The sequence below is a fragment of the Culex quinquefasciatus genome, chromosome 2 (genome assembly GCF_015732765.1).
Source record: "Culex quinquefasciatus strain JHB chromosome 2, VPISU_Cqui_1.0_pri_paternal, whole genome shotgun sequence".
NCBI lineage: Eukaryota > Metazoa > Arthropoda > Insecta > Diptera > Culicidae > Culex > Culex quinquefasciatus.
The window spans coordinates 150,746,988-150,774,744 of NC_051862.1; the positions used below are offsets into that span (position 1 = coordinate 150,746,988).

Below are 27,757 nucleotides of genomic sequence, written 5' to 3' on the forward strand. Positions count from 1 at the left end.
AATTATGGAGAAAACAAATTGAACGTGTGACAAACTGTCACTTTAATCTAGTCACGCCATTCTAGCCCGATTCAGAAATGTTTCACAATTCAAAAATATGTAAAAAAAAATCCAATCAAAAACAAATTCCATGTAAATTAACTTCCCCGACATTAGGAATAATTATTTGAACATTCTTGCGATTTTTTTATATACTTGCAAACATATTTAACAAGTTTCTCCGTTTGTTTGTCAACAAAGCTGCAGCAGGATGGGGAAGATGTTTTGACAGTTTAAAGCCCGCAACTATCCCGCCGAATAAGTCGGTCTTCTACAACGACCGAGTCCGAAAAGGAACTGAACGTTCAATAGATATTTACTAAATGCAACACTATCCGGAAGCATGGTTCTTAACTGGTTCTACTTTCCAGCACAATCCCTCTCGATTATCCCCTTCCGTGTTCATCAATAACCTTAACAATAACCGCTAATTCGTGCTCAATTACACGATTAAGCTTCTTTACAGCGTCCCACACTGCAAGACCCTTATGGAGAGGTTGGAGGTTAGTAGCCTGCCTTTGAGGCAGCAATACTTGCTGCAGCATCTCGTTTGGGGTACAGGAAGATTCTATGCACAGCAAACTCTTGATAGTTTGACACGATTCAGAATGAATGTTGTTGAAAAATTGCAATTTCAATTTTGCTTTGAAAAGATTCATGCTTGAATTTTGTTTTTGAGAGATTCTTCATCAAAAAAAAATTTCACTGAGCTCTCACTGAGAGAAAACATTGAAACAGATTGAATTTCGTTTCAATCTTACGCGAGATATGGGCTCAATGTTGGGCTCAATGAAAAAATTCCAAGATTTTCAGGAGAAAATTAATGCTCACTGGTACATTTGCAGAAGAAACGTCAAACGCTGCTGTTTGTAAACAAAGTAATCAAAAGTAAAAAGTAAAGCTCGTTACCGAAGAATGAAATTTTGAAAAAAAAAAAAAAATAACTTTGAAAGTGATATTAACTTTGATTCATCACTATCACAGTCAAACCAGCGAGGTTCATCTGTTCAGTGCATCTTGAGTGGATGTCGAGAAAGGATATTGAGAAAATGCAAGCGACCCACGAATAAACGCGGAAAGTGAGAAAAAAATCATCAAGCGTCATTGACGGGATCTTCTTGACCTAGATCCTGAGAAGTGGAGGGACTCACGTCATTGCCATCAAGTGTCGGTGGCAATGAAAGTTTTGGAATCGATTAGCGCTTAAATAATTGCGGTCTTTTGCATTTATCTGGGAATTTTACAGTAGAATCTCGCTGGTAGGACAGCGAACCTTCTTTGTTTTGTCACGAACAAATCGTGCTTACCATTTCATTAGGGCACATAACTTTTTTAAACAAGAGCCCTTACACACCTTATGTAAACTGTCATTTGAGTGAAAGAGATGCACTATTGTTTACAAAAGTTATGTGCCCTTTTGAAACGTTAGGCTCCAAATAGAAGTGTGTGTGAGCGCTGCGTGTAAACTAAATGTCAAATTGACAAGTTTCTCAAACTTCACGTCATTTTGGCATTAAATGGCAGTTATCGTAGAAAAAAGTTTATGTTTTACTCCAAAATAAAATTCTTAATAAGAACATTGTTTAATTTTACCTCAAAATAAAAATAAAAATAAATCTTAACCGACAAAATTGCAACAAGCAATCACACCTAAGCCACGCTTATCGCCGTCCAACAATCTTGACAGATCGCAGCACTGACGTAATTGAGCGTCCTCATCATCAACCGCCGGCACATGAGGATGCACGCTGACCTACGTGTGTTTACCGGAGATAAGAACATCGTACCGTCGTCGGAACGTGCGAGTCCCGCGAGCCCCACTTTCGCCCCCTTTCGTTAAAGGTGCAATTACAATGAATTCCCGCCTACTGCCAGCAAAAATGGGCTGTCAGTTGAGATTTCAGCGCGTCAATTTACGCCGCAATGAATCACAAATTGACAAACAGCGATGACGCTGCGCAAAACTGTCACGTGATTTGAACGTCGCGATTGCCATTTTACGATCGCTTTGTTGTGTATTTGTTTGTTTTAGGTTAGAATCGCGCAAAAAGCGTTGCGCCGGTCATTTCAATCAAAATTGACCATTTGGGCACAAGCTGTCACGGAGAACGCGTCATAACATTTCGATTGATCCCAATTGCCGGCCGCGGGTCAGCAGAGATTCTTGACAAATAAAGTTAAGTGACTTTAAGTGGAGATCCCATTTTTGGCACACATTGATGCCAATTGACAGCTGGGTCGCGCCGCGCCGGTTGACAACAGCTTGGGTGCGATCATTAATATGCAATCGAGTAGACTGAGGCCGGTTTCATCCGCCGGTTACTGCGATCAACTAGGATTCGTTTAATGGGTGACGATTTGAACAATATCACGTGCCTTGTTATGGCTAATAGGCGTAAACATCAGTTTTATTCAACGAATCGTTTCAAAACAACTATTTTAAATTATCGGTGACTGGTCCGACACACCAAGTGACAGCTCGAGGACCAAAATAACTCCGAGCGTCCACGCGTCAAGGAATCTTCCATCAATATGGCCTAATTGGCCCCAATCAAATCCCGTGCGCCATTGTTCCAAACGTCTGTTCACCTGTGTTATCACCTAGGAGGTCAAGATAAGATAGGAAGCTCGAGCTGTAAAAGGTCGTGTGACCCTGACGCGAGCCGTCAAAGTAGGCTGCACAAAGAGTGACGCTTGGCGCCATTTTTAACTGCTGAAATTTCTTCAAATTCAACATTTTTCTCGTCAAGCTTTAAAGGTTCCGGCTATTCACCCGCACTGACCAGACCCATCCAAATCATACGCTTCCAGCGCGATGATTACAGTTTTCGCGTTGACTAAACCCGTTGACCCATTGACAGCCGTACTGAACCATTCCCTTGGTCAAGTTCATTACCTAGGAATCGTGTCTGCTCGAATTCCATACACAACGCGTGCTGATTAGAGACCAACCAACCAACTCCAGCTGCGTTTCATCTAAACAACTTCCCTCGGCACAACTGTCAGTTATGCCGGTTATCAAGTCGCAGCTTTATTGCCTGTTTTGCAGCGCGCTATCCGGTTAATGATAGGTGTAAACAATCCGCAGTTGGCAGTGGGTAGTGAGCATCCAGATGATAAGATCCGTATATCCGCTTTCCTTCAGTTGCTTCTGTCAGGAAGGGAGGAAGCTAAATCAGTAGGCTGGGAGTGACAGCTGAGGGCACGCGCTTGGATTTCACGCTGCATCCTAGCTGGCCGTGACCCGGTCAGAGCTGGGAAAGTCACTGGAATATTTTTCAGTAAAGGGCGTAGCTTCAACTTGAAACTTCGTCCTTTTGAAATATGAACAAAATCAATCTTGATTGTCAGATCAGGTCAAGATTAAGAAATTATGAGAAATTACGATTGAAATGTTAATCTCATCTCAAAACTCACATGAAACTTCAAGGACAACCTTCTGTCAGTTGTCACAAGATGAGCTTCACCAGCCCCGGTTCCAATAACTCCCTCCACAGCAAACCATGACTCACTCGCGCATCCGTCAGCACTGCAACCTCCAGCCTGCTTTGTTGACGTTGTTGTTTTTTCGGCCGACTCGCGATATCGGCAACTACGCACACGGGCCTCCATCACGTGACTTGCGCTACCAGTCAGCCGGTTCAGTCCAGCGAGAATTCCGAAGAAGAAATTGCTTCGCTTCGGTGGGTCGGCAAAAAACCCGGCACCTCGGCGCGAACTGGTTTTGGCGCAGTTGTTGTTTACATCGGCGCGGTTGGTCGCGAGGGTTGACGGTGAGGCACGGTGAAGCAGGTTATCTCGAAATCGCGGCAACTATGGTAGAGTTGCCGACGCTGGGGAGTTGCAGCGTTGCACAACTACATCGAAGTTGGCGGGTAGGCTGGTAGAATGAGGAAGTGATCGTTCAGAATGATCTAGATCAAAGCTGGCGCAATCTTTTATGGGGTTGACGTTTGCGTCATTGTTTCAGTCGATTTTTCTAGAATGTCAACTGAAAGCAAAACCGTTCGTGAAAGACGACCGCGGAAGTTGCCACTCTTCCGCGTGATCTTTAAATTAACAACTCCGGACGAAGTCCGGCTGTCCGAAAAAACATCGGAAAGTCCCCAACAACAGTTTCGACTACCTTAAATGCGATTAACAGGTTTTCGGTAGATCACCGCGCCGCGACTTCACCAACACACAGCTGTCACGCGTTGCACATCTGCGCGCGAGAGGTGCCAACAGCTTCGTGTTGTGGGACAAGCTGTTCGACCGAAAGACAACAAACCCCCGAAAAAAGGCAGTCGCGTTGATCGTGACTCGATCGTGACGGGTACTCGCGCTGCACGTGCGTCAAAAGTGTAAACAAACGCGCGCCATCGCGAGTCGCGAGAAAGTTCACTGACACGGAGTGAAAAGCGTTGTCCAAGCAGAGCCGTTGAGGGAATTGGGTCTAACAGTTGGTCAAGTGGCAGATTTATTGGGAACGAAGATTGATCGAGTAGGCCTGGTGATGCACCATAACGTGATATAATCGACTCTACCGTTTAGCAGGCCCGTAATCGCGGCAGGCCGTGATGGATGAAAGTGAGTTGCGATTGAAGTTTCAGTTCAGTGCATCGCCACAACGCGCGCATACCGATGCAGCGAATTCTGAACCCCGCTCACAAGTGCCTTTTATTCTGTAGATCGCGCTATTTATAGTGCAAACACACAGTCAGACCTAATAGGTTCGTTTAACTTCGTTACATCAATTGCAGAAAAGAATGTTGATCCCCGGCGAGAGATGAATTCACGTGCCGGCGAGCATGGAGATCGTGCTGCAATCGAGCACGAGACGCGGGTTTTGGCGTCGAGAACCGATAACTGGTTCCAGGTGGTCGGAACAAGATGACGGCAGAGCTTTTAAGAAGACGGAGAGGTTCCGCGAATTGAAACTTGTTTTTTCGGTGGGCGAAACGGGAATTTTAGTTGGTGCGAAATTGATTAAAATGTTTCGCAAAAAGGACTGGGATCGAAATCACGAAATTTATCGCGGTTGTCGTGCCCTTCACAAGCGATTCGAGTTGTTTGACGTTTACGATCGAGCTGACACTACTAACGGCGTTCGAACAGATTGTCGTTTTCAATAGGTAGATTTGACAGCTCTGTAAAAAACTGCTCGATTTCAGTACTTCAGCTTGTCAGAAAGAAATCCGTACTAGCAGTGTTAACTGTAATTGTTTCTAGAGAAAATTGTTCAGAAACTTAGGGTAAACAACTACGCAGTACTTGTAACTGCTCGTGTCTGTCATTGCTAGTGACACTTTTGATGCAAAGTCACCGCAGTTGAGTGACGTGACACAATCTTTTTGTGTAAGTGTAACTGGTGGTGCCCCTTTTAATTACTGCTTGAGCACATTAGCTTTGACCGGTGATACCAGTTGAACTTCACTTAAACCCCTTATAATTACCTTATTGTTTGAGGAAACAACTTTTGAAACTTCCCGGATCGATATGAAAATTTATTATTGCTTTAAATCAGAAAATTTCAACTAACCTTGACATCTACAATTGACACAAAGTAGTCTTATCAAAACCAAGATCATTCCCGAAATTGTTTTATCAACGCAAAATTTGACCAAATTCAGCGCATCCTGCGTTTAACGAAACTGCTCGAAAAAAACCAGAAGAACCGGCCTGCTTTGACTTCAAACAGAAGATGCTCACCGAGTCAACTCAATTGACGACCACGCCGCCCCAACAAGATTGACCGCAGGCTGTGATAATGACTTTGTCGTGAGTTGAGACAATCAACCAATTGAGGGAAACGATTTCGTCTCGAAAAATTCACTCAATGCGACATACGGTAATGGATGCTAATTTTTTCACTTGGTGTAGCTAGTTGGCTTAAAATTTGCGATTTTTTCACATTTGAAAGGTTGTTTGACAATTTCTAACATGCTCGAGCAAGAATGATTCCATTGCGTCGTTGTTTCATGTTAGTCGAGTAGTTTCGAGCAGTTTTGACAGCTCGTTGTCGCTTCAGTTATGCGATCGTTTCAAATAAATTTCAAGTTATTTTTCGTTTTTTTTTTCTAGAAAAATCATTCAAACCTCCATATTTTGTCACAACAAATAACGACCAAAGGCCATCATCACATCCAACTCTCTTCAACCACACCTCCAGTGTTTATTTACTTTTCGGGTCCGGGTCCTTGAGGAACCTACGTCCTACGACAAAGCAAACAAGTTAGTCGGAAGCCACTGGCCATCGCCGCCGCCAAAACATATTGATCCGTTCACCTTGAGATCGTTTGTCGACGTGCAAAACCCGCTCCAAAAATGAAAATAAATAAGGAAATTTGCGTTCCTGCGGATTAGTTTGTGCAACGTGCAGCTTTAATACAGTGCCAATTTGATAATTTGACAGTTTGAAAGTTGACACTTTGACGTTTTTTTTTCTAAAATTAGATTGAGAATTTTAAGCTTAACGTCTGTTTAATCTTTGTTTTGACAAAAATAAACGAAATTATCACAAGATTTATTAATCATAATAAATTCTAGCAAAACATTGAAATAGGGCCAAAGCCGAAGTGTAAACAAAGGGTCTGTCCTGCTCGTTTCTAATGTAAACATCAACTGACGTGAGTAGAATAGACCCTTTGTTTACACTTCGGCTTCGGCCCTATTACAATGTTCCGCTAGAATTAGTCACATTTTTCTGGAAATAAATTGCCCAAATGCCCAACGAATAAATCACTCACATTAATCATAATTATGACAAATGAAGCTATTTTGTAATCCAAATGTGTAAGCTACGATGAGGTCACACTGTTTATCAAAATTTATCCCGGGCAGACGGTAATAACAAAATTCATGCCATTTCAATAACAAATTCTGTTAAAATAACAAAAAGTGTTATGGAATCTTCCTGAAAAATCCATTTCTGCATAATGGTTTAATAACGGTTTATGTTATCATAACAAAATTTGTTATTGGTCTGATATTGGTTGAAAGCCAAAACAACTTTGGAATAACATTTTTTGTTATGGAAGAATAACTCCAACTGTTATTGGGATGATCGGATTAGTTGTTAAAATAACAAAAATTAATAACAAAGATTTGTTCGAAGAATAACTAAAAATGTTATTAGTCTGTTATTACAATAACATTCCAATAACAAAAAAATCATAACGACGAATAACAAATCTTGTTATAAATAACGTAAAATGTTATTGGCCTAGTATTTGCAAATATCAAAAAATGTTATTCCCAAGTTATTTCCGTCTGCTCGGGATCTCATTAAATAAGGGTAATTCTCCGCCAACTCACACAGCAGTTGCCCCGACCCCTCTTCGATTTGCGTGAAACTTTGTCCTAAGGGGTAACTTTTGTCCCTGATCACGAATCCGAGGTCCGTTTTTTGATATCTCGTGACGGAGGGCCGACCCCTTCCATTTTGAACATGCGAAAAAGAGGTGTTTTTCAATAATTTGCAGCCTGTAACGGTGATGAGATAGAAATTTGGTGTCAAAGGGACTTTTATGTAAAATTAGACGCCCGATTTGATGGCGTACTCAGAATTCCGAAAAAACGTATTTTTCATCGAAAAAAACACTAAAAACGTTTTAAAAATTCTCCCATTTTCTGTTACTCGACTGTAAAAAATTTTGGAACATGTCATTTTATGGGAAATTTAATATACTTTTCGAATCTACATTGACCCAGAAGGGTCATTTTTTCATTTAGAACAAAATTTTTCATTTTAGAATTTCGTGTTTTTTCTAACTTCGCAGGGTTATTTTTTAGAGTGTTACAATGTTCTACAAAGTTGTAGAGCAGACAATTACAAAAATTTTGATATATAGACATAAGGGGTTTGCTTATAAACATCACGAGTTATCGCGATTTTACGAAAAAAAGTTTTGAAAAAGTTACTTTTTGCGTTTCTCTTTGTTTCGTCGTCCGTGTCTGTCGCGGGTGACCATGAACGGCCATGATCGGTGACGACCAACTTTTTCAAAACTTTTTTTCGTATAATCGCGATAACTCGTAATGTTTATAAGCAAACCCCTTATGTCTATATATCAAATTTTTTGTAATTGTCTGCTCTACAACTTTGTAGAACATTGTTACACTCTAAAAAATAACCCTGCAAAGTTAGAAAAACACGAAATTTTAAAATGAAAATTTTTGTTCTAATGAAAAAATGACCCTTCTGGGTCAATGTAGATTCGAAAAGTACATTAAATTTCCCATAAAATGACATGTTCCAAAATTTTACAGTCGAGTAACAGAAAATGGGAGAATTTTAAAACGTTTTTAGTGTTTTTTCGATGAAAATACGTTTTTTCGGAATTCTGAGTACGCCATCAAATCGGGCGTCTAATTTTACATAAAAGTCCCTTTGACACCAAATTTCTATCTCATCACCGTTTCAGGCTGCAAATTATTGAAAAACACCTCTTTTTTCGCATGTTCAAAAATGGAAGGGGTCGTACCACCCCTCCGTCACGAGATATCAAAAAACGGACCTCGGATTCGTGATCAGGGACAAAAGTTACCCCTTAGGACAAAGTTTCACGCAAATCGAAGAGGGGTCGGGGCAACTTTTCTCGATTTCGTGTGAGTTGGTAGAGAATTACCCATAAACAAATCATAAAAAATTCGCATCCACATAGTCCAAAAATTTCTATTTACGAAAACAAAATTTCCACCCCCTCCAAAAAACCGCTTATCACTGCTTATCACCACCAGGAGTGTACAAATTTATCACATTTTTACAACTTGCGCGCGCAAATTTGCATTTCGGAAGCACCTCTGCAGCATGCGACTAGAGTCACGTGGTCTGTTTGTCTGTGACGCGCGATCACCTTTATCACGATTAAATTTATTATCCCGTCTGGGAAGTCTTTTTTTTAATGTGTTTCAATATCCAACCAGGATATTGCCGCACAAACAGTGCGCCGGACCCCTCTTGAGGGGACACCAAGGTCGGAAGGTGGATTAACTCTCAAGTGGCTTGATTGTGTTTCTTTTTGTTTTTTTTTTGTGACAATGTCTGAAATTAAAAAAAAACCAAATCACTTTACGAATTCTAGTCGGTTTCTGATTTAAAAATCTTTAAATCAAGAATTTGGCAAAATTTTAGGTTTATTCGAATCGTCAAGGGTTAATACTGTCATTTTTCGAGCCACCTTTTTCTTCGACCGAGGTAGATGACTGTATTGTGGACCAAAATTGGCACCGGAGGCGATAATATTTGAGGTTACCATTAGCGGATTGCTAATTTTCAAACAACAAAATCCCACAGATGCGAGGTAACAAAAGTCGTCAATGGTGATAAATAATTTGTGAAATCGTGCCTTACAAAATTTTCCATCCGAACAAATCGGACGATGATGATGACAGAAGGCATCTGTCATCTATTTATCCAATAATGTGGTGGGCCCAAAACCATTAAAATATTATTAATTGGTTTGTCTTTTAATAAAAAAAACTGTTTTTTTTTAGTTCAAGCCAGGTAAAGAATTTATTTAAATCTGAGAATATTGAATGTATCAAATCTGATTTTTGTCGTGTGAATGAGGTATCAGACTATGACAAAAAGAGAAAAAAATCAAAATCGCACTTTTTCGTGTTTGACAGTTTGCAAGCACGTAAACAAAGCAAAATGTATGCAGGCTGACAAAGCACACAGAAAAAAATGATGGTAATATTCATCCAGGAATGGTGACAGATTTTGTGTAAAAAAAAATGATTAATTTTACCTCAGAAAATTATGAATTTTCATCACTTTTTGATGAATATTCATCAGGTTCACATTTTTACACATTGTTTATGTAATATTACTCAAAAAAGAGGTAATATTCAACCAATCAAATTTTCAACATTCCAAAATTCAACTTTTTTTACTGTGTTTATTTTAGAAAATTTTAGGGTTTGAAGTTTGACTTGTTTTATGTGACATTGCCAATGTTTTTAAAAATGCAATTTTTTTAGGGGTCAAATTTGGCTGTGTATTTTTACTAACATTTCCTATAGTTTAAGTAAAAAGAAGTATGCAGTAATTTTTGTAGCGTCGTTTTTTGCCTCTACATTTTTTTTTCAAAAAATTAAACGATAATGATGCCATTCTAAAGCAAAAATGTGAAAAATGAGCAAAAAATTGAAAAGTGACAAAAATATGAAAAAATAGAAAGGCCAAATGTAATGATAGGAGGTGACAGAATAGGCAAAATACTATCAAAAAACAAGGATTGACTAAACAAGATAAATGCAAATTGGAATACTCAAAAATAAAATAAAAAAAAGAAGTAAAGTTTTTTGTACAACAAAAGTTGCTCAAAATGACAGAGGAAAAATAAAAAAAATCGAAAAAATGGGCAGTAGAGGGTTAACCAAAGAATTAATTCTGTTTGTCTCACTTGTTTCTTCATTCAAATTTCCGTACATTTTGACAACTATTGTATCTTTAGGAAAGAATTTCAGATTGATTTGGTATGTTGGGCAATGTTATAAATTTTGACAATCTTTACTCTTGAGTAAAGTGAAATCATTTTTGAAATATTTATTTTATATAAACAAGTCGTGATGTGATAAGCAACTTTATTTATAAAAATATATTATTGTTTATTTTGAATTGATTTTAAACTTTTTTAAACAAAAATTATCAAGTATTCAATCGTTGAAATTATCATGCCTTAAAATTACTTAAAGAAATTTTTGTAAGTTCAAACTGTGTTTAAATTAAACGTGGTTCAAACAGAATTTGATAAAATTTAAATACAATTTGTTACATTTTAAAGCGCTAAACGTAAAAAACACACTTCGAAAAAAAAATAGAAAATGTGAAAACTGACAAAAATAGCAAAATATGATTATTAGAGGTATAGAATAGTATAAACATAAAACCATCAAACTAAAACAAGATAAGGTCGGAACAATTTTTTGTATTTTTGTTTTTGTATCCCCCACCTTCAAAGCTGGCCCGAAAACCCGGGGGACAAAATTTTTTTTTTACAAAAATCTTCGAAATCTCAATGGAAATTATGAATTTTTGAAAACGATGTTTATTATCTTATTATTATCTTTTCTCTTGCTTAAATTTTTGTTTTCGTCAAATCTTATATTTTTTGAAAACTAATGCTTCCCCCCCTCCCTCGACCCCGGCCAGAGTCGAGGAACAAAAACTTGAAAAATGATTAAAATACTTCCCAAAAACAATATTAAAATAAAACAAACAACTAAAGCAATGTTTTCGTTTAACAAAAAATACAAAAATGACATATTGAAGTGAAGGGATAAACAATTGGCAGTAGAGGGTTAACTGAGCAAACATTTTTTAATCAATCAACTCTTGAATCCAATCTATAAATTTAACTGATTTAACACAATCAGAGAGATTGAGATGCTGTCAGTTTATTATATTTAATGTATGATAAAAGCATTGTTTTTGGTGAAAGCCTTCTCCTGTCGTCATCAAATGTTTTAAATATAAATTCAAACCAATCTGTATCGATCAGGATTATAATTTTAAACTGCTCACACGACGCGCGACGCTTAAAAATAACCCACACCCACGACACCACGTGACATGGCATAGTTTAGTTTACAAAATAGACCTGGTCAAGTAGACCCCTCCGCCACGACCACCCTCAACAGCACACGTGGACGGTGAAAAACAAAAGGCCTTTTTCAATACAATCACAAGTTAGTCTACCTGTGGGAATTTTCAAACTAATTAGGGTATATGACCCTATTTTGGACCTAGTACCTATTTTGGACCTATTTTTATTAATCAAGGTAGTTCAGGCTTTTAAAGTACGAATTTACTGAATCCAACCAACAGAAAGTGTAAGCAGGATCGTTTTGTAGCTTACCTCTTCCAAAAATGTTAACATTTTTGATTATTTCCGCTTGTTCAGCCACTTTTTCCAATGTAACTCGCATTTCCTATAATTTTCCTAGCACATCGATTAGGTCCAAAAATTTCGGCCTCGTTGCTTATCACTTTTGGCTCGGGACACCTTGTACAACATTCTGTTTTTCACTAGCATCAAGCTATTTTCAGCCGGTTTCCGAGTAATGTAAGTGTTATTTATTTAATACTTATATGTTTTTAGTCACTAAACCGTTGAAATTACTGATCTATAGTTAAAAAAAAACTCAATTGAAAAAATATTTTCAAATCAGCCGCGTTGGATCAGTTTTTGGAGCTACTTTTCCTTCAGTTCAAGGCTATCACCAATACATGTATAACAAGGTGTTGCCAGTTTTGTTTATGAATTTATTTCGATACTTAATTGAAATTTAATGCCAAGTTTTTACTTATTAATTTGGATTAGTTTTTCCGACTGTAATTATTTCAAATAAAACTAAGCTTTAAAAAGCAAATGATAAACAGAAACAATGAAAATATGATTTTTTAATGATAAACATGCAAATTAATAATAAAGGTAGGGATGATTTTTAAGACTGATTGCAATCTGACCTAAAATTTAAACTGATGTTGATATATTTTTCTCGCAACCTCATTTTCCCCAATTCAGCTGCACCTTTTAATTAATATTTGCTTCAAAAATGCAATCTGGCTACCCTGCTGGAATTGAACTGGAAACGATTGAAAAACCAAAAGGGCCTAGTTCATTCAATCGTCAGCTGTCACCGCGACAGGCGCTGTCAACCTTGCTCAAGAGTGGTTTCGATAAGGTCGTATGAATTTATTTGAAAAAATCTAGGGTTGGTTTTAAAAAGGTCCTAAGCGCTAGTCGATTAGTTTTCGATAAATATACGAATTATAAAAGTTAAAAATGCTTTGAATTGTCATCTGCACGTCTTTTAAATGCTCTCTACTGGAAAACAATAAAATAATCAACATCAGGGATACCCTCTGACTCGATTCCTTAGGCAAAAATAAGTATTAAGGTTTAAGGGTCGCTTTTATCGTTGTTGTTTATATGGGGAAAACGCAAAATGTATGCAGAAAAACATCGTTTCAGTATTTTTCTGCCAGGTGGCGCGGGTCTTGCCCAAAATTGTCCAAGTGTAAGATTCTCAACTTTGCCGAAGGGTGCAAAACGATCCGAGATGATCCTGATTTTAGGTTATTTTTTTTAAATATTTTCTTATGTACTTCTTATATACCCAGTATATAAGCCGATTTCTTTTCATCGCATTGCTAATAATTCATCAGGATCAACTCGGATCGTTGTGGACCCTTCGACAAAGTTGCAGGGAATTGAATTTCCTACAGGATCTCACACTTGGACTATTTTGGGCGAGACCCGTGCCACCTGGCAGAAAAATACTGAAATGATGTTTTCTGAAAACATTTTTGCGATTTTCCCATATAAACTTCAACGATAAAAAGCGACTTTTTAAGGTGAAACGCCTCATCATCACCAATGTCGATGTGTTAGTGCGATGTGAGTGTATTGGAACGATGATGATTAACCGATTTGGCTCAAAATAGGCACAGTTACTTATTATTGCCTAAACAATTGAACCTAGGGGTATCTCTTGAGATTTCACAAAAAAATATTTTTTCTTGCCAGCCTAATATATATAATTAAAAATACAGGTATTTATAACGTATTTTTACACAATGGACAGCGTTGGCTTATAATAAATTACACTTTTAGATTACTGCGTCAATCATATTAGAAACACAAATAAACCATAAATTTGATCAAAATATTTCGATTATTGTTCATTTTTCCTTATTCTGAAGTGTAACTGTATCTCCAGCTTTGAAAATTTATAAATTTTTGTGGGAATTTAAATCATTTCGAAAAAACAATCTAAGAGATTTTGAAAGAAGAGGTGTGTGAAACAATTTCGATGAATGGAGAGCTAGTTGAGTCTTTGTGCACTTCGCAGTGTTGCTAGTTGGGCAAATTGCAGCTTTCAGACCATCCCGGATCGTTTCCTGCAAGCTCCGGAAAGGAGAGATAAAATGAAATCATTGCAACTGTTAGAAAAATAAAAATCTTCGAAAACAAATTGTGGTATTGGAGGTAAATGCGATGTTAACTATGAGAATGTAGTCTAATTTTGTACTTTTATATATTTTTTGATTTGAGACATAACTAGTTACATGGTTTATTCAACACCTATAATATAATCAATTTTGAAACTACGCGATCCGAACGGTAGGCAATCTTGTCAAATCTTACATTGTTTTTTAAAAGTGAAACATGTAGTTAAACTTTCTGTCAAGCGACTGTAAATTTTAACATAACAGATGCGAAAGTTTCACACCAAGTTACAAGCTATAATCTCCCTTTAAAATTTCTTGATTGTTTAATAGGTAATATTTGAACTTCAGCTCTGCGTATAATAACGTCTCAACCCTTTTCTATATTCTAATGCTTGAGTCGGAAGAATACGCAAATTGGAAAATAGGACAGCGACTTGCTAAGGATGCGTGAGTTTTCCATTCAATATAATTAAAACACGTTTTCAAATTCAAATCAATTATTTTTTAATAATTATTTAAATTCTGAAATAAATATTTTCCAATTTAAATCGTGGATAGGCCCTTTGGTTTATCAACCCGAGCGTTTGTAAGTGTGCGTTTTGACGCCGCACGCCGCAATTCAAGTTGTCAAAGTTTCAACCAATCAGAGTGTGGGTCCAAAATAGGTTCAACGATGTCTCCAAAATACATTCAATAAGTCCAAAATGCATCCAAAAAATGTTTTACTTGAAATTCCTAATTCAATGAAATGGCTAAATTATTTTCAATTTTCAATAGTACACTTTGTTAAGCATAAATTAAGGCACAAAACAATCCTGAAACGAGCCAAATTAGTTAGACCGTTCCTGAGAACCATGCGAAATATGTTAACGCTTTGCATAGTAGGTCCAAAATAGGGCCATATACCCTATTAGCCTCGCGCGGGATGATGATGATACACCGCCGGACGATTCACGGAATGAAGTGATTTGGAAAAATTTCGTTCTGGAATGTGTCGATAGCGTCTAAAACAACAAAAGCCAGGTGCATAATCTCTTGACTGGACGATAAATCGTCACTCCTGCGGGCGATTCCAGCTAGTCAAACAAGTGTGAATTGTGTTGAATTAACTAGCCTCAATTGTTTCAATTGGATGCAATAAAGGCGTAGGCGCGAAGCGTTGAAGACTGTTGAACTGCGCGCTCAATGAGTCAAGTGGCCCTTGTTACCACATCAAATTAGTTTGTTCGCTACCTAATCCGCTGGCACTGGCGTTAGTTTTATACCTACTGCTCACAATCGAAAGTGTCTATTGACGGTTGCTCCACAATCAGCACGTGCGTAATTGACGGGACGAGTTAAACCTTATCAGTAATTTATAATATTGAAATTGTTCGAGCTCAACTTGTAATCCACGACCTGTTGTAAATTATGCCAATCAATTGCGGCCATTTTGGGGCAACCTCGACCACGTGTCCTTGCACCCTTTCAGAGTTTGACGTGGGACTACTTCAAGTACTGATCAGTCGGGCTATTTACATACCATGGTGAGCTGGGAAATTGCACTCAATTTTCACTCAAGTGTGGCGATAAAAAATATAGAAACAATCACGCGCAGATTATTAACCAGTTTCGAACAGAAAATTATGATTGATTGATGGATGTGTTTTGTTTTAATCAATCACTCAACGAATGCAATGATCTAGCGATGGTGACGTTGGTTGGTGGTTGCGCGCGGCCATTGTTGTTGAGGGCTGTATATTTTCATAAAGTCGATTGCGTTTTGGCAGGTTTAAGATAGGCACGTGATGATAGGTTGGAAATGTCTTATCAGTTTTTTGGGGAGCAGTCACCACGTGTTAATGATTTTTCAAAGTGAATTTTAAACTAATATTTGCTTAGAAAATCAAATTAAAAAAATAATCAAATTATTCGCTCAACCGCATTGCCTTGGCGTTCTCGATTGCGAGATTCCTAGTCGAAACTACACAGAAAAAAAAATGTAAATTTACCCGACACTGAAACCATGCTTTTATCGTAAACATGCTCAATGTAATTTTGAAATTCAATGTAAAAAGTTGTATTGCATTTAAACAGCCCCAATTTAAAATGAGATTAAACGTAACGCACAAATATCATGTAAATGAATGTTTTGGATTCGCAAAATCTAAAATTTGAAAATATGAAAAGCATGTAAATGCACTTTTGATTTAAAAATTTGAACATTTAAATTAAATACCACTTAAAATTCAATTTGTTTCGCAAATGACAGCTCAAGTAGAAGACGAGAACAAATCTGCTGATGTTTGTTTGTGCGGAGTGGAATAAAGAGGTCAAAGGTAAATAGCTGGATTTAACATTTAAAACAATAATCTAAGCATTTGTTTGTTGACTTTCATATCATTTAGATGGAAGTGGAAGTGTTGGTGGTGTTAGAAAACTCATTTGCAAGAATCGTCTGGTGTTCGTCGATATTTCAGAAAATTTGAAATAAGTCTTAGCATCTGATATAAACAAACAATTGTACTCAAGATAAAAGTTATATTCTAGCAAAACAATGTAATTCGGCCAATCTCGAAGTGTAAACAAAGAGTCTATCCTGTTCGTTCCTAATGTAAACATCAACTGACATGAGCAGGATACTCTTTGTTTACAATTCGATCATTTGCATTGTGTTGCTTGATATGATAAGAGCATTAATTGTCGGGATATTGAATAATTATCAGATTCTGATGTGTTTTTTTAGGAATTTGGAGACAACTCAACTTTAAAAACATGCACCAAATGTAAACATTCAACTGTCGCAACTCCCCCAGCGTACGTCATACAGTAAAAACTTGCGGCCGGATCTCTTCCGGCAAAATCCGGTATCTGGATCGGTATCCGGCGAAATCGTCTTAGAGTTCTCTTCCCGGTGCTATAACATTGGCTTCCGGACGGTCGGTGGTCCTGAGGAAAGCCAACATCAAGAATTGTTGAACCAAAACCAAGCCGTTTCGACCCGGCTGGCCAAGAAACTTCCAAGTAATGAATCCAGATGTTCCCAACGGGTAAATGTTGGTCCTCTACGGCGAGGGGTGGAATTGTTGCCTTGGACAACGTTTTAGATCAGCGGCGCTTCTTCCGCAGCTCCGTCGCTAACCCAACGCAGTTTTACCTGTTTTTAGTTCCGCCGCTGATTCCCTTAGCGATAAGATGTCTTTTTCCGGATCACGACAGCCCTCACCTTGCGTGGTTCTTCCGTGTACTGTTCCGAATAATGGAAAATCTGTAGATAGGCCATGCCGGTTCCTGCCTTGGGCTCGGGGCTTTTTTCCGGTGAGAAGTCGGGAGAAAGCAAACATCACGAAAAGCTGCAATTGCGATAGCAAAATCCCACACGGAAGAACATCTGGCGTAGATGGTGTGTCTGGCGACGGCGGACGATTGTCGGGGGTAAGCTTAGACACAAATAAAAGAAAATCATGGTTGTGGTCCCCGCTTTGCGGTTCACTGCCCGATTCGAGCTCGAACTGCTTGAAACATCTTTGTCGTGTAGTTTGAAAAGAGCTGGCAAACACTTCAAAGAAAACAAACACGTTTTAACTTGCTAGGTCGAAGCAGTAGTTTTTCAGTTTTCCGATTTTCGGCGCCGGAACGACTCGGACCGTGCACGCAACAGCAGGGAACCGACGACGCCGAGGTCAAAAACGCTGGCAACACATTCCACGGCCGCGTTACTCGAGGCGCACGGATAAGGAACGTGGATTGGTGGCCGGAACTTGTTCTCGGTCCTGTACGAGATGTCCCGGCTGAACCGTCGGTGCAGTACAAATCAGGATTGTGGTCGGAGCACTGGCAGATGGCAGAGATTCTGATGCAGAAGCTACCGGAAGTGTTGGAATGCATTTCCGTTGAAAAGCTGTGATGCATCAAATCAACCAGCTGTCCGTTTACGCGGCCCAGTCGCCCAGAGCGCCCCTTCGTCAGTCGCAACCTCAACTCGGCGGAGATGATGGCCAGTAAGATGAGCATGTCCATGCTTTCGATCAGCTCGACCTTGCTCCACTCGCCGACCAACGTAATGCCAGGACCTTCGGCTTCGTCGTCCGGGAGCTTCACCGCAATCAACCAAAATGCCTCCACCAAACCAGCGCTGCACCACAAGACCACCAACAGCAGATGTCTACCAGCAAGCTCCACCTGAAGTCGTTGGCCCCAGACAACGGAAACATTACGCTGAACGCAGTCTACAATTCAGCGATTTCAACCAATCAACCGGGTCATCATCACCACCACGCCACCAATCATCATCAGCCGGAAGCCGGTTCCAGCTAGCTGTCCCATCTGTACCAGATGCACCCTTAATTTCGGACACCTTTGCGTACAACGCCGAGCAGGGCATTCTAACGTCTCCCCCTTCAGTCCCGTCTCGAGCCGGTGCCACGCTGGTAGCAGCAAATCAAAGTCGCTTCACGACGAATCCGCGCCGGTTCGTCCACCTCGTCGTCCGTCATGCAAACACTGATCAACAAAGCGACGACGCTGGACTCTTTCTCGGGTCGGAAGACATTGGATTCACCCGGTGCGGAACGGTACGCGTAAGTTCGGTTGCTTGGTTTTACACCGGATGTTGGAACGGTGTGTGCTGCGGAAGCGAGTGCAACATCAGTTCGGCACCTGCATGACTGTCCAGCCCGTACGTGTACCTCCATGGCAACTGCAAGATGTTCTAGAAACACTCCTGCAGCCGGAAATAGTTCGTGCATTACCGGCTGGTATTGCAGGTAAGATTACATCCCGGAATAATCTCAAAACGATTCTAACCCTACTTTTCCCTCTTAACAGAAAATCTTGAAAAAGCACCTCGAAAAAAACTTTAACACAACGCCGGATCGAGGAACTGCCAATGTGGTGCGAATGCTGAGCGTCATGAATGCCAACGCACCCTCGGACGCACCTGCACGATCGATTTTCACTCAATGCAGTGGATCAACGAGGACACCGGAAAGACGAGGACCGTGCAGTGGAAGAACAATCACTGCTCGCGCAACCACACGGAACAATTATCATAACCGCAGGCACGCTTGCAACCCTCACAACGGCCGCGTCTCTTTCGAGCGAAACTGGCGATCCAAGCGCCTTCGCCGTCCGAACGAGTTGTGTCAATCTAGCTACGCGACCTCCGAACGCCACTCGAGAAGTACGGATTGCGTGCCTCATGGAGGAGCGCGGACTGGTGCCGAATTCATCCGGAACTTGTACTCGGTTCTGTACGAGGTGTACAGTTCTTCGGCAGGATCCTCTGTGCGGTACAAATGCTTACGTGCCCTGCAGTGGTTGGTGTACTTTGCGAACGATGCGCTCTTGCGAGAAGTGCTCAAGAACAAGCTAGTTTCTCGCGCATTGACGGCATGATGGCATCCAACGATCTCAGAATAGTGGTCGGAGCGCCGGAAGCCGGTTCCAGCAAGCAGTACCATCTGTACCAGACGCACCCCACTTTTCGAACACTTGGCATTCTGACGACTCCACTCTCAGTCCCGTCCGGTGCCTGGGCCACGCTGATGGCCACTTCGGCCGTTGCCGCGTCTCACCACGACACACGATCCCACTGCCCGGGCCAACTGAAGGTGTAGGACATCCTGAAGCGCAAGGTCTCACCCAAGCAAAAATCCCAGAGCAGCAGCAAATGAAAGTCGCGTTCCGACGATTCCACGGGATGTTCCGCGACCGCAGCTGCGAATCTACGACCGCTGCGGCATCCGGGTAGTCTCCTCCCTCATGCAGGAACTGATCAACAAAGCGACCACGCTGGGCTCTTCCTCGGGTCGGAAGACATTGGATTCACTTCCCGGTGCGGAACGGTACGCGCAAGTTCGGTTGCATGGTTTTACACCGGATGTTGGAACGGTGTGTGCTGCAGAAGTGAGTGCAACTTCCAGTTAGACACCAACAACTGCATGACTGGCTGTAGATCCAGCTCTTCAACGCCCAGTCCAGTCCGTATCTGGTATCGCAGGTAAGATCACATCCCGGAATACTACACAAACGATTCTAACCCTGCTTTTCCCTCCTAACAGATAACCCTGAAAAAGCACTTCGACAAAAACGCGTCCGAAGTAAAGGCAATCACGGAACTAAGTCGGAGAATAAACAGGATCAACAGAGTCATTCGGTCCACCCGGAACGACTGCTGAACGTGCCCGGATAACATTTGGATCAAGATCTGTCGAACCTACGGAGGAAGCGATTACGCGCTGGTACCGGGTGAGAAGATTTGGTAGAGGCGAAACGAGAAAGGCCAACGGATTTGTCACAGGCTAACGATGGGTTTGTCGGGCGTTTGGGACCGAGAGCGCTGTTCAACAAGAACCAGCAAGATAGGACTAACATATTGTTTCATTCAGAATTTGTACTTTCTACATTTTTGCGAATAAAATGCTCTTCATTGGTTGTTTTGTTTCATTATTTAAAAATAGTAAACATAACCTCAACAATCCGATATAAAAACAAAGAAGAAGAAGTGGCCTCGAAATCCGCCAGAATTTCTCCCAGATATTTTGCCCGAAATCGGGCGCAGGTCGTCCGTCATATCCGGCGAAAATCTGGTCGAATCCATCTGTCAAACCGCATAACCGATTTAATCGGTTCAATCGGTTGACCACGCCCGACCGGTTTGTGTCATATTCGCCAGAATTACTGGCAGAAATCTGGGAAAAATCTGGGGGAAAATCCGCCAGAAATCTGGCGCAATGCCCAAGACAAACGCCAGACGCGCGCCCCCCGTTTCCGTCTGGGATGCTGTGATCGGGTGCCAGCGCCCAATTTTGATAGTCTAGAAAGATTACTTCAAATCAAGGTAGCCCAACTATTGCTAACACACAACAATCAACGATAAAAATCAAAGCTTCTTCACCACCATGTTTTAAAGGTTTTAAAAAGTAAACAAGCACGGCACGCTGCAGGAGAAGTAGTAGAAAATGCGAAAATGATGACAAAAAACTTACACGTTTTCGAAGAGTTACAGCACTCGAACTTCATCTTAAGTCAGTATTTTTCTAGAAACGTGTTCTCTCTGGTGGTTGTCTTGGATACTTAGTTCTCACATTAACCGCAAGAGGGAAGAGGATTTTAGCAAATTACACGTTTCGGATGTTTAACTTTTTAGAGACTGATTGTTACACTTTTATATAGGGTTTTAATGTCATCTTCGGTAGCTTCTTTACAACCTTCGTGAAACGTGTATGTTGTTGTTTTGGTCGAGTGTTTTGGTCTGTTTTAGATTTTGAGTTATTTTTTTCTTTCAATTCATACGTTTTTTTAGGTATTGTAGCATAGAATGATCTTATTCTGATAATGATCAAATTCTAACGTTCCATTTGTGACAACAGGACCACCGGTAAGTAAATCTTTTTTTTATGAATCTCTTCAATTTAAATATGAATATTTTTAAATATTTTCCAGAAAAACGGAAGGTCGACCCGATAGTTTCACCGCTGTTCGAAGATGACGACGTATGCTGGATTTTAAGAAAGCCAGATCTTTCATTGAGCTGTTTAAGAAAGCAAGTGAGTAATTTTGTTAAACTTTGTAAAGTGAGCTCAAATTTACATGAATGTGCTTAAGTACTTACATATTGTACAAAGCAGCAAAGACAGATAAAAGATCACATAAATGCTCTTAGTGTGCTTTTCAACTGAATTTAATTTTCAAATTAATAAAACAAATTTGATTTATTTCAGATGCGACGGGAAAATTCTCCAAATGTCGACTTTTTCATCACTGATTCGTCACTTTAGGCCAATTGTACCAATCGTGGCCTTCAACATCATGCCGCAAGTTTTCTCGTGTAAAATGTTCAACTATTCTATGAGCGACACACTCTCGGCAATCCTTAGCAAGACTTATGACGAGCAGTACGGTGGCAATGGTAAGTTTATTATGATATAAAAAAGAAAATTTAAAACATTTTCCCTCTTCAATAGCCCGACATCGAATCCGTAACGCTGCGGAGCTCGACAGATCAGATCGTCGAACATTGTCAACCTGTTGGACCGACCTCTCGAATGCCGTCTAAGCGGCTCAAGGTGATTGCCGACTCTAAATCCCCTAGGACGTTCAAAGCAAGTGTTACACCAGCCAGCATAAATCCGACCGACCGGTTGAACTATGGTTAAACGATGACGTTACTAATAAAACCGTGAGTAATAGCAGTATGTGATTTCGTTAATTTTCAAAGCAAACTTTGTATAACTGTGAATTAGTCAACAAAATGCTACTTATTCAGAATATGCTCACGACCGAGATGATAGTTTAAGTGACAATACGAAACGTTTTTATTTTTTTGCTGCTTTAAACCCGTTGAATTTAGATTCTGATAGACAGTTTTCATAAGCATTGATTTTGAGTTTTGTGTTGAGCATTTGCAAATAAACGCTTTGTTTAAGTATTTTGCGTGCAAACACAAATCGTAATGTTTTTGAAAATTACATCAGATTCTAGATTCAACGGGGTAAAAAAATTTCAGCTTTGGTAAATTTACGTTGATTTCATCGGAAATTTACATGATTTCAAGTTCCTTTTCGTACGGCCCGTTTACGTTGGATGACATGTAAATTTAAAATGAAACTAATTTAAATTAGCATCATTTACGACGTGCACTTTTGGTACATCATAAATGATGTAAATTTACCTAATTTTTTTTTTCTGTGTAGTTGTCCGAAGGCTTGATTGTTAAGGCAGCTGCAATTTTTTTACACCTAAGCTTCCATCCACCCCGGTATTCAAACTGACGACCTTTGGATTGTGAGTCCAACTGCCTACCAGCGACTCCACCGAGACAGGACCCAGGGAGACGACTCCTACACCTTAAATAACTCATTTTGAATCATGTTCAAGCCTAATTTTCAAGCAACATTTCAAATGAAAAATAAAGTATTCTTGTTAGTCTGACATTTTTGATGAAACAAATGTATCAAAAAGTCGTGTTGCCAAAAAAGAGATGGCACTTTATATACCGTAAGCCGGGGTGACTTTGATAGGATTTCAATTGGTATTTGGAATATTTTCCAACTGGTAAGGTTTTTTCTCAAGATTATTGTTTTTAAAACATGTACTAGGGTAGGCCACACAAAGTTCATGCAATATTTTGGAAAAAAAAATTTTTTTCTATAATGTTTAGAAAAATAGTTACGTTAAAAATTCTCAGTTTAAATTCCGGGGTGACTTTTTGGTGAGTTTTTCTTGTTAAAATCATATTTAAGATATTCAAACTTTATTTGTACGTTTAATGTACCATCACTTAAGTAGCTGATATAGTTTTAAGAAAAAAATAAATGTTTATATTTAGTTAACTAAGTTTATAAGCTTTTAAACAAAATACATGTAAATTTTAGGTAAAATTGTTAAAAGCTGGAATTTTGCTTGACATTTGTTGCGTTATTTTGCGTTTTATACTGAATTCGAATCACGAAGTTTTTACATGAAATTTGTTCAATTAAAATTGCCTTTAAATTTGGAGTTGTTTTTGATTGTTTTTTTAGAAACACATGTTATTTATTATTTACAAACTTATTTAATATAATTTTAACTTTTTTCCACCTTTTCCTAGTGGAAAATTGTCCAAAGAATCCGAAAATGTATTCCGTTTTCCAATTCAAAATCATGTTCATTGAGAAAATCATGACACTTTGAGAAATTTAAAATAATGACTTTCATCATCATTTTCATAACTATAGTTAACTAACTTTTCAAACTCTTCAAAATTTTCTGAAAAGATTTTTTTTGGGAAATTGCACTGAACACTTCTCTACCACGGTCAGTATGATTCTAAATCATTTCGTACTTATTTAATTTGTACTCTTCATTTTGCGGAAAAATCTCAAACCTATCAAAGTCACCCCGTTTTACGGTTCTTTTAGAAAACTCTGTAATTTTACAATTTTGTGTTAAAAAAGCTTAATTTTGAATGAATTCAAAAAAGTTGTTATTTTGTTTTACAAATGAGCAGTTCTCTACGAAATCGGCCAATTTAGACAATTTTTATTTTTTGTGTTTTGATTTGGTCTTAAATTTGTGAGATCCTTCCCTATGACCAAATAAGCCGTTTGTTTCTTTGGTTCACCCATATAAGGCTCCCTTCAATGTTGGTAGCTGTCCATACAAAAAATGGTACTAAATATTCTAAAATCCGTACTTTTTAATTTGCTGGCCGATATGGTGTCCTCGGAAAAGTTGTAGGTTTTGATGAGAATTATTAAAAAAAATGTACACGGAAAAAATGGTGATTTTTATTTACTTTTTTACAAAAATTTTATTTCCCAAAATACGTACTTTTTAATATTTACATTTTTTAATACACAGCAAACACCCGCAACTTTTAATTCAAGGAGAAGTATGGACCAAAATTTTGCCGCCGAGTAATGATTTAAAAAAAATGTTTTGGAAAAAATCTTAATCAAAAAAATATGTTTTCGAAAAGTTCCGAAAATTTTCTCAAAAATATTTTATTTGTTTTTGGAATGCAGACACACATTTCAAAAGGACCAAAAAAACAATATTACCCCTAACCTTTTGACCCAAATCACGAAAAATTTGTATCCTCTTTAAAGAAAGTTGAGTCATTTTTGATGCCAAATTTGGTAATTCTTTTTAAATTATAAAATAAAGTTTGTTAGTGCCCGGGCTGATGGTAATAACAAAATTCATACCATTTCAATAAAAAATACTGTTAAAATAACAAAAAGTGTTTTGGAATTTTCCTGCAAAATCTATTTTTGCATAAGAGTTCAATAACAGTTTATGTTATCATAACAAAATTTGTTATTGGTCTGATATTGGTTGAGAGCCCAAACAACTTTGAAATAAATTTTTTTGTTATGGAAGAATAACTCCAACTGTTATTGGGATAATCGGATTAGTTGTTAAAATAACAAAAAATAATAACAAAGATTTGTTCGAAAAATAACTAAAAGTGTTATCTGTCTGTTATTACAATAACGATCCAAAAACAAAAAAATCATAACGACGAATAATAAATCTTGTTATAAATAACATAAAATGTTATTGGCCTAGTATTTTCAAATATCAAAAAATGTTATTCCCAAGTTATTTCCGTCTGCTCGGGTGTACATTTTCAAAAAAAATTAAAAACTTTGTTTTGTCGAAAAAAAATTATTTCGGCTATTTAAAAAACTAATTGGTTAAAACATTTTATTTCATTGAAATAACCTGTAACAATTATTTGTAAACTATTTAGGGGATATCAAACAACGTTTGTAGAATCAATATTTGGAAAAAAATATAGTACAGTCCAGACTCGATTATCCGAAGGCCTTTGGAAAATTTCACTTCGGATAATCGAAACAAGAAAAAAACAATTAATTTTCGTTGTCTTGTTTTTGATTGTAAAGCTCAAATATTCCCCGTAACATGCTCTAAAGTGCAAGATGGCTGCCAAATTGGCGGGTTGAAATACTGAAAAAATGGGGTCACAGAACTCGTAATTAATGTTTGAAATTGGAAAATAAATGAAAAAACACGAAACAAAATATTTATTTTCATGATTTGACTATCCGAAGTCTCAAAAATAAATAAAGCAGAATGACCTCTGTGAAAAAAGTCCGAAAATATGCTTGTCTGAAAAAATGCTATTTGCTCTTGCAAAACTTATAAATAAACTAAAAAATGAGTTGTAATTAGTTGAGAGTGTAACACATGATTTCTTCAAAACTGTTCTTCACAACCTTCAATTCAGAAAATTCCACCCTCAGATAGATATTTTCAAATATTTTTAAAAAATCAATTTTTTATTTGATGAAATTTGCCGATTTTGGAAAGAATTTCTATCTTGTTTTATACAAAGAATTTATGTCTTCTAAGTGTTATGGAGAATTTTTGATAAAAAAAGTTTTTAGCTACGTGAAAATTATGATTTAATAAAAAAGTTGTAATAAACTTGTTTTAATATGTTCATTGTAACATTTAAATTACTGGTTTGAAGATTAATTTTAAAGTTTTTTTAAAACATAAATTGTCATGAAAGAAAAACCAAAAAATGAAATTTACACATGAAAATTAATAAGGATGATAAAATTTCGCCATTGACTGTGTTGATAACCACTTACGGTGATTAGCATTCCGGTGCCAACATTTGTTATCACTCGATCGCTAATATTCGCGATTTGGCACATATTTTGCACTACGTGACCATGGCGGTCCTTGTTGAGTTAGGGTAGTTCCGAGTTTTGATGGAATTTTTGATAAATAGTTTTAAATGTTTAGTTTTCAAACAGATTTGAGAAGATTTATACAAACATTTTAGGAAATAAACAACTATTGAGTGTGTAGCAAACTTCTATTTTTAAGTCAATTTAATTTTAAATTTAAGGTTTTATCAAAGCCCTAGTCTTACCTGATTTGAATTTTTAAAAAATTAAGTTAAGCTTGAAGTTACACAAAAATACGTGTACGATCTACTTTGATCATTCTCATTATAGGTCAAACAAATAATCAAAGAAACGGAAATCAATACGTTGAAAATAATGTCCGTGATTTAATGATTTCAACATTCCTGTGCGAAATTAGTTCGTGCCTTAGGGTGTAAATAACACAAAATTCCTTCAATCACCTCATTTCAACCAAGCTTAAAGATCAATGCCGAGTATTTTGTGTCAGCAACACAATTAACGTAAAATGTTACCCTTGACTGGAAGTAAGCCCCAGACCAGAAGCCGAGTCATGTCACAACTAGAACATTCATTAAACTTCACTAAATGGCCGGGAAAGTCCCGATCTCAATTTGCATATTGTAAATCACTCGTTTATGCTAGCCTGTTATTTTTCCCCCTAAATTAAAATAAACAATCGCCGCCTCATCGAGGCGCGCAAAGTTCACCCCGCGATTACATCAAACTGCATGTAAATTTACGCAACCGCATTCTTTCTAGCTTCACTTACCGTTCAGCTCAGTGTATCCCCAGACCTTCGACATGGTGTTTGCTGTTTTTTATTTGGTTTTTGCTTAGTACAGGTACAAAGTTAAGGTCCGCGCAATTCTTCCGAGGTTCGGCCGCTCGAATTTAATATTTATTAGAAGGCTTTAAAACAAAAAAAAAACTTTCCAATCCACGATCAGGCACTGCCCCACCACAATAAACTGCACAACTGCACTTCTTTTCTGCTGTTTAGCTGCACTACCTTTACTCCAGTAGCAGCAAGTCTCTGCGATTTAAGTCTTTTACTTTCAGAATCCCAATCACTTTCTCGCCGAAGATTTTTTCGCCGACGGGATTTGAAATTGTAATTTTTCGCTTCACCAACTTTACCGTCACGATCACCACAAAAAAAGGTTACAAAAGAGCACACGCGTCCGTTCTGTTACGAGGTTCCTGCTCAACTGATTGACGAGTAAGCGCCTAAGCGAGTTCGGACCGTCACCTTATATACCGCGCTCGTCGGCTGCTTGGCCCACTCGGATGATGGTCGACCGCCGCGACGACAAACACAAGCGGATTGGGGTGATAAGTGCGCCGACTAGTGTTAGTTTCGCTGCCGTTGTTGTTGTTGATTCCTGTGTGCAGTCTCGCACTAAACGATTGCAATTGATGCCGTGTTGGTAGTGTACGCGATGGGTGGGCTTTGGACTTTATCTTAAAAGTTGTGAACTTGGGCTTTTAATTGCGAAAATTGCTTTTGAAATTGGTTTAGGGTTAATGCGGAAGGAGTGATAAATTTGAATAATTTGCATGATTTTTAAAACCTTTTTTTCAAAGGTCGAACTTAAATAAAGTAATTCAAATTTTTTAATCGATT

The 27,757-nt window shown here is 38.4% G+C and overlaps 1 protein-coding gene across 1 annotated transcript in view; it reads right to left on the reverse strand.

Moving 5' to 3' along the window:
* The window catches only part of LOC6032965 (carbonic anhydrase 2), a 45,942-nt gene extending 18,567 nt beyond the window's left edge, over positions 1–27,375 (reverse strand). The window contains exon 1 of the mRNA XM_038258435.1: positions 26,903–27,375. Within this exon, the coding sequence (XP_038114363.1) occupies positions 26,903–26,936 (34 nt within the window). The 5' untranslated portion in view covers positions 26,937–27,375. The remainder of the gene's footprint in view (positions 1–26,902) is intronic.
* Between the last annotated feature and the right edge of the window lie 382 nt (positions 27,376–27,757).